This window comes from Podarcis gaigeae (assembly GCF_964106915.1).
Source record: "Podarcis gaigeae genome assembly, chromosome: 7".
Taxonomy (NCBI): domain Eukaryota; kingdom Metazoa; phylum Chordata; class Lepidosauria; order Squamata; family Lacertidae; genus Podarcis; species Podarcis gaigeae.
Genome location: NC_139683.1, coordinates 84,287,621 through 84,299,665, shown reverse-complemented (window position 1 = coordinate 84,299,665; position 12,045 = coordinate 84,287,621). Strand labels below are relative to the sequence as shown.

General features: G+C 49.5%; 1 protein-coding gene across 3 annotated transcripts in view; it reads right to left on the bottom strand.

Annotated features, from left to right (window-relative positions):
* The window catches only part of DGKH (diacylglycerol kinase eta), a 97,696-nt gene extending 92,771 nt beyond the window's left edge, over positions 1-4,925 (bottom strand). For 2 of the 3 annotated variants that reach the window (XM_083748380.1, XM_083748382.1), the window contains exon 1: positions 4,626-4,924. In XM_083748380.1, coding sequence (XP_083604506.1) covers positions 4,626-4,790 — 165 coding nt within the window. In that variant the 5' untranslated portion in view covers positions 4,791-4,924. Of the gene's footprint in view, positions 1-4,625 lie in introns of all 3 variants that reach the window. The other variant, XM_083748381.1, reaches the window with a different exon arrangement.
* Positions 4,926-12,045: the final 7,120 nt, after the last annotated feature.

Sequence of the window (12,045 nt, the reverse complement as noted above, 5' to 3'; positions counted from 1 at the left end):
AGCGCCATTTCTGTGGGGCCGACGCCACCCCCCATTTTCAGTGAGGGGGCTAGGCCCATCAATATTCCACAGCCCACATGGCAGGAGGAGGCTGGACGGGGCCTGTCGCAACTGCAATGGGCACCATCAGGCTTCGTTGGACAGCAGTGGGAGGACCCAATGAAACCCATAGCTGCAACAAGAGCCAGTCACAGCCTCAGCATGCCACCTTCCACCTTGTGACATCACACGTTCTGGGCACCCACAATGCTGGGTGTAACCAGATATGCCTGACAGTGGAATGTCTAGACACCATTTCCCCCAATATTGTTTATCATCATCATCATCATCATCATTACAGTCATACCTCGAGTTGCGTTTGCTTCATGTTGCGTTTTTTTTGTTTTGTTATGAATGCGGCAAACCCAGAAGTGTTTACTTCCGGGTTCTCCGCATCGCGAATGCGCAGGAGCAATCTGTGCGCTTCGCGCATGAACGCTCTATCGTGTCATGCGCAGGCACAGCGCTCTACTTACAGACTTTTCAGGGTGCAAACAGCACAGATCACATCCATAAGTAGAGGTACCGCTGTATAGCACTTTATATTTTAAAGAAAAAAATCTCAAAACAGTTTGCAACACATTAAAATATCAAATAAAACAATCCAGAATAAAACAAATTCAAGCTTCAATAAAAGTGTTCTCTAAGTGACATTTTGCTTAATAATAATAATAATAATAATAATAATAATAATATATAATTATATTATTACCCCAGTTGCCAACCTGGAATCCAGCGAACTCAAGATGGTCACAATTGGACCTGTGCCAGTTGCAAAACACTAATGGCCCCTGGCTAATTTCTAACACTGCCATAGATTTCTGTGCTTTCGATTCATGGCCGCACTAAACTATTTCCATGAAAGGGATTCACTGAAAAGAACACCCAAATATCTAAATGATATATAACCCCCTGATCTAAACTCCATTTATACGCAAGAGAGAGAGTGCACTTTAGGAAGGTTTCTCTGGCTGGTTGTCCAAAAGGAATTTCTCACCATGGGCGACCAAAACAGAAAGTATGGCAATATACTGCAGGATAACATTATGTCCACATAAACTTCCATGGACTACAGTCTACTTCATCAGATGCACAAATTTATTCAGTTGCATCTATGCACAGGGTTGGGGGTGAGGGTGCAACTGTAAAATGTGAGGTAAGAATGAAATTAAATGCAGAAAAGTAGAAATGGTGAAAATTACATTACTAACAATGGCCATTCAAAGGAGAACAAATCACAGTTGTTCTTTTATCACACAGACATGCTAGCTTTGGTGAGCCACTTAACAGATGCACTGTGATATTTGTCTCTATTAAGCTTAAAAGTGATGAATTCACAGTTCAGCAGTTCTCCCTTTAAAGTTCCTCTGTTCTAGTAAGGTCAGCCACAGAATGTCCTGGGAGGTTGAAATGCTTGTCCACCGGTTTTGAAATGGTCATATCTGGTGTCAGATTTACGGTATGTCCATTGATACATTTACATACAGACTGGTCTATCTGTACAATTATTATTCTTATTTATTTATTGAATTTATATACTACCCTATACCCGGAGGTGTCGGGGTGGTTCATTGTAAAAACGCAATGTAAAATACAAAACGACATTGCTACCTCATGTTATGACCAAGCACTCTTCATGCATTTTCACTTGTGATGCACAAAAAGGTTTCTGAATTTGCCAGACCTATCATTTAACTGAATCCCTGCGGTGGGGTGCGCTCCCGCTGCTCGGTCCCAGCGCCTGCCAACCTAGCAGTTCGAAAGCACCTCCGGGTGCAAGTAGATAAATAGGGACCGCTTACCAGCGGGAAGGTAAACGGCGTTTCCGTGTGTGGCTCTGGCTCGCCAGAGCAGCGATGTCACGCTGGCCATGTGACCCGGAAGTGTCTCCGGACAGCGCTGGCCCCTGGCCTCTTGAGTGAGATGGGCGCACAACCCCAGAGTCTGTCAAGACTGGCCCGTACGGGCAGGGGTACCTTTACCTTTACCTTTATCATTTAACTGTACTGCTATCACACACAATGCTGGTTCTCCATATTGCAGCTACATTCGTAGATGCAGTTACAGGTAGGTAGCCGTGTTGATCTACTGTAGTCGAAACAAAATAAAACAATTCCTTCCAGTAGCTCCTTAGAGACCAACTAAGTTTGTTATTGGTATGAGCTTTCGTGTGAAGGTATCTGAAGAAGTGTGCATGCACACGAAAGCTCATACCAATAACAAACTTAGTTGGTCTCTGAGGTGCTACTGGAAGGATGCGGGTGGCGCTGTGGGTTAAACCACAGAGCCTAGGGGTTGCCGATCAGAAGGTCGGCAGTTCGAATCCCCGCGACAGGGTGAGCTCCTGTTGCTCGGTCCCTGCTCCTGCCCACCTACCAGTTTGAAAGCACGTCAAAGTGCAAGTAGATAAATAGGTACCGCTCCGGCGGGAAGGTAAATGGCGTTTCCATGCACTGCTCTGGTTCGCCAGAAGCGGCTTAGTCATGCTGGCCACATGACCCGGAAGCTGTACGCCGGCTCCCTCGGCCAATAAAGCGAGATGAGCACCGCAACGCTAGAGTCGGTCACAACTGGACCTAATGGTGAGGGGTCCCTTTACCTTTACCTTTACGGTGTTACTGGAAGGAATTTTTTTACTCATAGATGCGTACAGCTAAGCATAGGCACCAGGTCCCAGTGCCCCTGGGTGCCGTGGCTCCCCAACATTTTGAATAAGGGGGGCAGGGCACCCACAAATTGTGTCACTGCATCATCACACACACCCTGGCGTGCATGTGCTATGTCACCATGCACCATGTGCATGGAGTGCGTGCACATGCGGGGGAAAGGAGTGCTGATTGCTTCTCCCAACCAGCCTTCAATATACTGATGAATACAGTGCACTGCCCAAATGCCTCATAATGATGTGCAGGCTGCATATTGAGGGAATAACTGGGACCCCTGGCAACTTTGGGGGGGGGTCATGCATCTCTGTGTGCATTAATATTCCACACTGGACTCCCCATCGGTGAACAATGCCACTGTGAATGTTGAGCAGTGACAAGGACTCGGTGGCCGAGGGCAGGACGTCACACGGGACGTGGAAGCAACATCAAGCGATGTCTCCGCAAGAAAGTTGAGCGAGGTCTTAAGAGTTCACATTGGGCAAGGTCTCAGACCACCATGTCACAATTTGACCTGCTACTAGAAGTAAGGTAAAGGTAAAGGGACCCCTGACCATTAGGTCCTGTCGTGACTGACTCTGGGGTTGCGGCACTCATCTCGCTTTATTGGCCGAGGGAGCCGGCGTCATGACTAAGCCGCTTCTGGAGAACCAGAGCAGTGCACAGGAACACCGTTTACCTTCCCATCAGAGCGGTACCTATTTATCTACTTGCACTTTGATGTGCTTTCGAACTGCTAGGTTGGCAGGAGCAGGGACCGAGCAACGGGAGCTCACCCCATCATGGGGATTCGAACCGCCGACCTTCCAATAGGCAAGTCCTAGGCTCTGTGGTATAACCCACAGCGGCACCCGCCAAGTACCACCCCCCTTAAAGTTGAATTCACACGCTACAAGTCCTGCACTAGCCTGAAAGGAGCCACTCCCATGTCTGGCCACTTGCAAAGGAACATTTTTGTCCCTGCCCCTCTCCACTTTATATCAAGCTACTCCACCCTCCAGCGTTTTAATGTGCTTTAAGAGATGCTCTGACCTGGGGAGAAAGCCAACTCCTGTCCCTGAACTTCGAGGGCTGATTCTTTTTTTGAGGGGGGGGGGACGACACGACAAAACAAGATAGGTGCTAAGTGTTCCTGGAGGGATTTTAAAAATCTGAATTATCTTATTCCTGTAGTGCAGGCATGTCCAACAGGTAGATCGTGATCTGCCGGTAGATCACTGGGCGTCTGCGGTAGATCACTGGTAGATCACTGGCTACCCACAAAGAAGTTGAACAACTGTGGCTCCCCTTAAAAAAGCTCAATATTTTACCCCCTCCCTGAAAAAACTCAACAACTTTCACCCGAAAAAGGAGGTAAATCACTGCCAGTTTTTAACTCTGTGCCATCCAGGCACCTACGAGAAGCGGGCTGGGGGCGCGGGGCTCCCCGGGCGACTCATGCGAGGCTCTCCGCTCTTTTCCGGCTCTGCAGGGGAGAGGAGGAGGCGGCGGCGGGCGGGGACGGCGGAGGCTCCGGCGGAGCGCAGGGCTCCTCCGGGCAGCGCCACGCGAGGAGGGAGTCCGTTCCCGGGCAGATCGCCCTGTCCAAGGCCGGCGGGGCAGCGCAACCAGGAAACCGAAGCCGGGAGCGGCTGCCTGCGCTCGGCGATGCCAAGATCGTCGCTCCGCCACGGCGGGGGGAGAGACAGATGTGGCCGCAGCTGGAAGGAGGGGGAAGGGATGCCCCACCCCCACCCCGGCCAGGAAGGAAGGCAGGCAGGCGGGGGGGGGGGGAGAGAAGGGCTGATCTGAATGGAGACGCCGAAGGGGGACCCCGATGGCTTCCTTTCCCGGCCTCGTCCGGGCTCCGGACCCCCGGGCCGATCTGGCCCCCGACGCCCACCCCACTTTCCCTCTCCCCCCACCCCACGCGCGGCCGCCCACCTTGCTCCGGATCTGGCCCGACGTGGAGACCTTTCGGATGAGCTTCTGGGGCGCCTCGTGCTCGCCTTCGCTGTCCGACGACTCGTCGGCCGGCCCCGACGCCGCCTCCGCCTCGCCTCCTCCTCCTCCGGGGTCCCCCGGCGGCGGCGCCTCCACCCCGGCCATGTTCCCCGCGGGCGAGCGAGCAGCGAGCGAGGAGCCCACGGAAGGCAGGCAAGGCAGGCGCGCCAGCCCGGCTCAGCCCCGGAGAGGAGCCGCTGCCGCCGCCTCCTCCGCCTCCGCCTCCCGCCCGCCGCTCGCTCTTCCCGGGGCGGAGATAGGGGAGGTGGCGGCGATCAAAGCCAGCAGGCTCCGCCGCCGCCCCAGTCCCGCCCCGCCCGCCGCCATCTTCCGAGGCCGCCGCCGCCGCCGCGCACGCTCCGCGGCTCCCACCGCCCGGCTCCTCGGAGGGGCGGACGCGCCGGGACGGAGCCCACCAGGCCGGGATGGGGGGTGGGCGCAGCCTGAGCTGCTCTCTCTCCGCCTCGACGGGGCGGGGAGCGCGGAGGGGGGAGACTCGGAGTGGGGAAAGGTCCGCGCGCTCCTCGTGCGCTCCGGGGAGGCGGAAGTTGCCGGGAAGAGGGAATCCCGAGGGAATCCCCCTCCGAGCGCGCGGGGCTGAAGTCGTCTCAGGTCCGTGGGGGGGGGCACATTGACAAGCTGGCGCCCTTTGGCCCTTCGACGGGCACCGGCGGGCGGGGTGGGCCAACCTAAGGTGCCGCCGGCCCCGCCGCGGCTGCCTCGGGACGCCCCGAGCGCGGGGGTGCCGTCCGGGCGTCCGTCGGTGGCCCTCGAGAGGCTCGGCCCTTTGGCGACGGCCCTCGTGGGAAGAAGGTACCGCGCTTGGAGCCACGTTCTCAGGGGGGTAGAAGCCCCAACGGGTTCCATCCCGATGTGCCAGGTGACCCCCCCCGCCGTCCCAGGGGCTGGTATTCACGAGGGACGGAGCGGGCACGGCGTTCTCACGTGACGCGCGTCCCCAGAGCGGAGTCTCGGTGCTGCTCTGAGCCGAAGCGCAGCGCGCGGTCCGCGGACCCTGAGCTGCGCGCTGCCTCTCTCGGAAGTCAAAAAAGAGGAGCTGCAACTTCGGGGCACTTTAGATGGGATGGGAATTCGGTCGCTAATTGCTTTAACATCTTAATTAGATTTTGCATTATAATTACTTTCTCAATGATCTGAAATCTGATGAAAGTTAAAAGGGCTGAAGGAGGTAGCATAAGTGCTGCAATTATCACTATAATTATTACCATTTATAATATATAATGGACTATGATCTATCAGAAGTACTTTTGTAGAAACATCTAAGGTGCCTGTGCTACACAACTACCGGTAGCTTTTAGCAGAACTTCCAACACTTTCCTGATTTGCTTTTGAGCGGCAGATAATTATGCCGCATTTGAACAGGAGCAATCCATGCAACATCTGTGCTGGTTATTCAGGAGGACATACCTTTGCAGCTTTAGTATTAGCAACAATTTTAAAAGGTGTTCAAAGCACAGTTTCTCTTGCTGGGCAGACAAGAGGACCTGTGACCCTCTGTTGGTGGACATCATTTCCCACCACCCCAGACCATAGATGAATCATAGAATCATAGATTTGGAAGAGACCTCAAGGGCCATCGAGTCCAACCCCCTGCCAAGCAGGAAACACCATCAGAGCACTCCTGACATATGGTTGTCAAGCCTCTGCTTAAAGACCTCCAAAGAAGGAGACTCCACCACACTCCTTGGCAGCAAATTCCACTGTCAAACAGCTCTTACTGTCAGGAAGTTCTTCCTAATGTTTAGGTGGAATCTTCTTTCTTGTAGTTTGGATCCATTGCTCCGTGTCCGCTTCTCTGGAGCAGCAGAAAACAACCTTTCTCCCTCCTCTATGTGACATCCTTTTATATATTTGAACATGGCTATCATATCACCCCTTAACCTCCTCTTCTCCAGGCTAAACATGCCCAGCTCCCTTAGCCGTTCCTCATAAGGCATCGTTTCCAGGCCTTTGACCATTTTGGTTGCCCTCCTCTGGACACGTTCCAGTTTGTCAGTGTCCTTCTTGATGGGAACTGGCGATTAACAACCCAAAAAGTACTCATTAATTCTTCCTCGTCATCCTGGAGAAAAGTGACAATTGGGGTGCCGCAGGGTTCTGTCCTGGGCCTGTTGTTCAACGTCTTTATAAAGGATTTGGATGAAGGACTTGAGGGGCTCCTCATCCAATTTGCAGGTGACATCAAACTCAGAGAGGCAGCTAATGACGCTGAAGACAGAATCAGGATTCAAGAAGACCTTAACAGTTTGGAGAACTGGGCACAAGCTGACAAAATGAATTTCAATAAGGGCAAATGTAAGGTTCTGCACTAAGACAGGAAGAACCAGATGCACAAATATGGGATGGGGGACACTTGGCTTACTAGCAATACATGTGAAAAGGATCTTCAGGTCTTAGTGGACCACAAGTTTAAAATGGGTCAACAATCTGATGCGGCAGCAAAAAAAAAAAAAAAAAAAAAGGCTGGTGTTCTAGGCTGCATCAACAGAAGTATAGTGTCCAGGTCAAATGAAGTAATAGCCCCACTTTATTTTGCCTTTATCAAACCCCACCTGGAGTCCTGTGTCCAGTTCTGGGCACCACAATTTAAGAAGAATGTTGACCAGAAGGAAATTGTGCAGAGGAGGGCAGCTAAGGTGATCATGGGTCTAGAAGCCAAGCCTTATGAAGAACCGTTGAAGAAGCTGGGTATGTTTAGCCAGGAAAAGAGAGTAAGATATGATAGCCATCTTCAAATATCTCAAGGGCTGTCGCATGGAAGAGGGAACAAGCTTGTTTTCTCCTGTTCCAGAGGGCAGGACTTGAGCCAACGGATTCAAGTTACAAGAAAGGAGATTCCAACTAAATATCAGGAAGAACTTTCTGAGAGTAAGAGCTGTTCAGCAGTGGAACGGTCTCCCTCGGAAGGTGGTGGACTCTCCTTCCTTGGAGGTTTTTAAGCAGAGGTTGGGTGACCATCTGTCAGGAATGCTTTAGGTGAGATTCCTGCGTTGCAGGAGGTAGGACATTTTTGTGTCATCAGATTTTTGTATCAGGTGATGCAAAAGATCTATTATGGGTGCTGTATATGGATGCAGTACATGTTGCTACTAACAACACAGGGAGATATGGCCAAGAAGTCTAACATGCTCTTCAGCTTGGCTCCCCTAGATGTTGCTAGCCTACAACTCCTGCCATTTCAGACCATTGGCTAAGCTGGCTGAGGATGATGGGGGTTGTAGTCCAACAATACTGGGGACCCAATGCAGAAGAAAACTGATCTAAAGCCAAGTTCATATGTATGGATGAGTGTGTTCCTGTTTGGTACTCCAGTGTCCCAGAAAGCTGTCTGTGGACAAACGCCAACCTGAAAAGCAGGATGGGCGTCGCACCCCATAGTAGCCTTTGACTGGACTTAACTGCCCAGGGCTCCTTTACCTTTTACTTTTCTGCTCCAATGTCACACAGTAGGGAAATGTCCATTGTGAAAGGAAGTATGATCTGACAAAGGAGAAACCCACAGGAACGCCACACCCTGGGTTGTGCATGCATGCATTGCACAAGTAAAGGTAAAGGTAAAGGTAAAGGTAAAGGCGTCCCTGACCATTAGGTCCAGTCGTGACTGACTCTGGGGTTGCAGCGCTCATCTCACTTTTTTGGCCGAGGGAGCCGGCGTTTGTCCGCAGACAGCTTCCTGGTCATGTGGCCAGCATGACTATGCTGCTTCCGGTGAACCAGAGCAGCGCACGGAAACGCCGTTTACCTTCCCGCCGGAGCGGTACCTATTTATCTACTTGCACTTTGACGTGCTTTCGAACTGCTAGGTTGGCATGAGCAGGGACCGAGCAACGGGAGCTCACCCCGTCACGGGGATTTGAACCGCCGACCTTCTGATCGGCAAGTCCTAGGCTCTGTGGTTTAACCCACAGCGCCACCCTCGTCCCATTGCACAAGTACTGGTAGCAAGTTAACAATGCCTTTCCGTGTTATGTCTGAAACAGACATCGCATATTAGGCAGAAGTTTGGCTACCATTACCCACTTTCAGGACAGGTCTAGTCAGTCCCTGGATGGATGAGAATCCACCCCGAAGCCCCATGCCTGTGTCCCTGAGCTCCCTGGAGAAAAAGGGGGGCTGTAAATAACCAGTTACCTGAAATGTGAACATTTAGTGGTATTACAGGCTCTGAGAATCTGCTATAACAAAGTACCGTATTTTCCGCTCTATAAGACGCACCAGACCACAAGACGCACCTAGTTTTGGGAGGAGGAAAACAAGAAAAAAAATATTCTGAATCTCAGAAGCCAGAACAGCAAGAGGGATCGCTGCGCAGTGAAAGCAGAAATCCCTCTTGCTGTTCTGGCTTCTGGGTTAGCTGCGCAGCCTGCATTCACTCCATAAGACGCAAACACATTTCCCCTTACTTTTTAGGAGGGGAAAAGTGAGTCTCATAGAGCAAAAAATACGGTATTTCTGCTCTAATTTAACATAGCATTAAAAAGCATTTGGTGTCTGTTTTTGCTGCTAACTGCTTGAAGAGCATCACACAACTATTTTCTTTGGTCGGTCTGGGGATTATGGAAACTTCCATAACTTTTGATTACCACATGGAGCCCCCAGGGAATCATAGCACAGCCCTGCCATTCACAAGACTGGCTCATAGATCGCATCTTTCGCAGCTCCTCTGTAGCATCTTTCATTTGCAGTTTATATTTAGATTTAAATTGAGAGTAAATCCAACCACCTTCAAATCAACTGGGTGGGGTAGGAAAAGAACTGCAAAGCATCAATAAAATGAGTGTTACTGAACAAATATTGCTTTTGCAAAATGTAGGAAGACTGAAATCACGAATTTATAATAAACTTCGGGTGAAACTATAACGGGGAGGCAACCTAAGGCCTGGGGGCCAGATGTGGCCCAATCGCCTTCTAAATCCGGCCCGCCGACAGTCTGGGAATCAGCGTGTTTTTACATGAGTAGAATGTGTGCTTTTGTTTAAAATGCATCTCTGGGTTATTTGTGAGGCATAGGAATTCATTCATTTCCCCCCCAAAAAATATAATCCGGCCCACCACATGGTCTGAGGGATGGTGAACCGGTCCACATCTGAAAAAGGTTGTTGACCCCTGCTTTAGTTCTAATCTTCCCTTGTTGACTCTCCACGTTCAGGACCCGATGCTCAGTGGACATCCTTATTCACAGTCTAGGTTTACGTCATGAAACTGAGAGCTGAAAAGCAGCAGATGGAAGGAAGGGCAGTTCCCCTCCACTCTTCCTGTTCCTGCCCAGCTCCCAGCAGCAGGTCCTACAGACAAGGGAGCTCGCCTCATAGTTCCATCACCGCAGCAGGAGAGACGCCGGCTGTGGGTCTCTTGGTGCAGTCTTGCCCTCTGCTTGTGTCTTCGCTAACTTTTGTAAATGCCCACACAGCTCTCTCTTCCAGCCATCCTCCTGGGAACCAAATTTGCAAGCCATCCCATGGGCAACCTCTCCCAGCTCCCTAAGCCCTGTTACTCTTCGGCTTCCAACACCTCCTCTTCCAGTGTTCTCTCTCTTCTCCCTTTGACCACTCATCATTGTCCCACCACCACTCCCCGTGCTCTAGGCCTTCTTACCTTGGTAGTTCCCTTGATGGTTCTCACGAAAAAAGCAAATGTCATGGATTGATTTAGACGCAGAGGAATGGTGATAACTGAACTTATTCTTGTAACTTATGCCTGTAGCTGAAATTATTCTGCGTGGTTATGCTTGTTTTATTATTTATTCATTTATTCATTTATTAAATTTCTATATCACCCCTCATCCAAGGACCACAGGGCAGTTTACAATATGAAAACACAAAACACATAACATAGTAACAACAACAAAAGCAATATTCCCCAGTTTAAAAGGCCATCAATTGTTTAATTACCTAAAGTTTAATGAAAATAGTTAAAATTCTTTTTTTGAAATTCCTTAAGTTAAATAATAAAAACTATGATATACTTATTCTATACTGGGCACAGAAGTAATTTAGTAGTACAGTGGTACCTCGAGTTACAAACGCCTCAGGTTACAAACGCTTCCGGTTACAAACTTCTCTAACCTGGAAGAGTTACCACGAGTTGAGAACTTTGCCCCAGGATGAGAATGGAAATCGTGTGCCGGCGGCACAGCGGCAGCAAAAGCCCCCAATAGCAAAAGCACGCCTCTAGTTAAGGACAGTTTCAGCTTAAGAACGGACCTCTGGAACGAATTAAGTTCGTAACTAAAGGTACCACTGTAGTTGCCATCTGTCTGTCTTGAGAGACAGTATGTATGGAGGTCCTGGGCTACTCAGGTGACAAGACCCCATCTTGGCCTCACTAATGTGGTCCAAAGAAAAGCAATATGTTTGGCACCAGCTTGGCTGCAGGAGTTGCTGGAGGGAGGCAGACTAGGCACCATCCAACCGTCTCAGGGATTTACTGGCGGAAATGACTGGCAGAATCCGAGACCAGGGAGAAGAGTCGGTGGAAGAAGATTGGAAGAAATTTAAAGATTATCTACAGAAATATTGTAAAATTAAGGAATGTTAGAAAGATGTTGGAATGAAGTTACATGGCTTTAGCAGAAATGTTATAAAGAATTAAGTATAATAGATTGTAATTGGATTAAAGGAAAAAATAATGTTAGAATTTGTTAAGTTAAATGATAGGACAGAGGTTTGAGGAAGATGGAAAGGATTTGCTGAAACAATTAATCGAAGTGGAATACAAAAAAAGGGAGTTGTGAGGAGGTCGCTGAAACAAGTAAAAGAAAGTTAATAACATTGAAAGTATAGGTTGTGTTTTTTTAATTGTTTTTGTTTTATTTTTGTCATGTATATGTAATATTTTTGTTTTTGTATTGTATTGTATTGTATGGTTTTGTTATGTTTAATTCTTTTTCTTTTTCCTTTCTGTAACTTTCAAAACTTTAATAAATATTATTCAAAAATAAAACCAAAACAACAACAACTGTCTCAGGGATTTGATCCTGGATTTGTGTGGGGTTTACTCTTCTTCTCCTGAAGATATCCTGCAAGGCAGCAGAAGTTTAGGATCAGTTATCTTTCTCCTAGATGGACTCCCTCCCCAGGTGAACAAGCCCCTCACTTCCCTCTGCAGCAGGTGCAGAAGTTGTCTTCTGAACCATTGGATCCGCTATGGATCTCATCCCCTCAACCCTTCGCATGCAGGGGAAGTCCCCAACCCACCTTAGCAGGCTGGTCAAAGCCATTCCCAACATGTGGCTACTGTCACCTGCTGAAAGCTGCTAGGAGTCGCAGGTGAGAGCTGAGTGCAGGGTGGAGACCAAAGGTGTAATAACGATAGTCATAAACATGCTTGTGATGAGTTT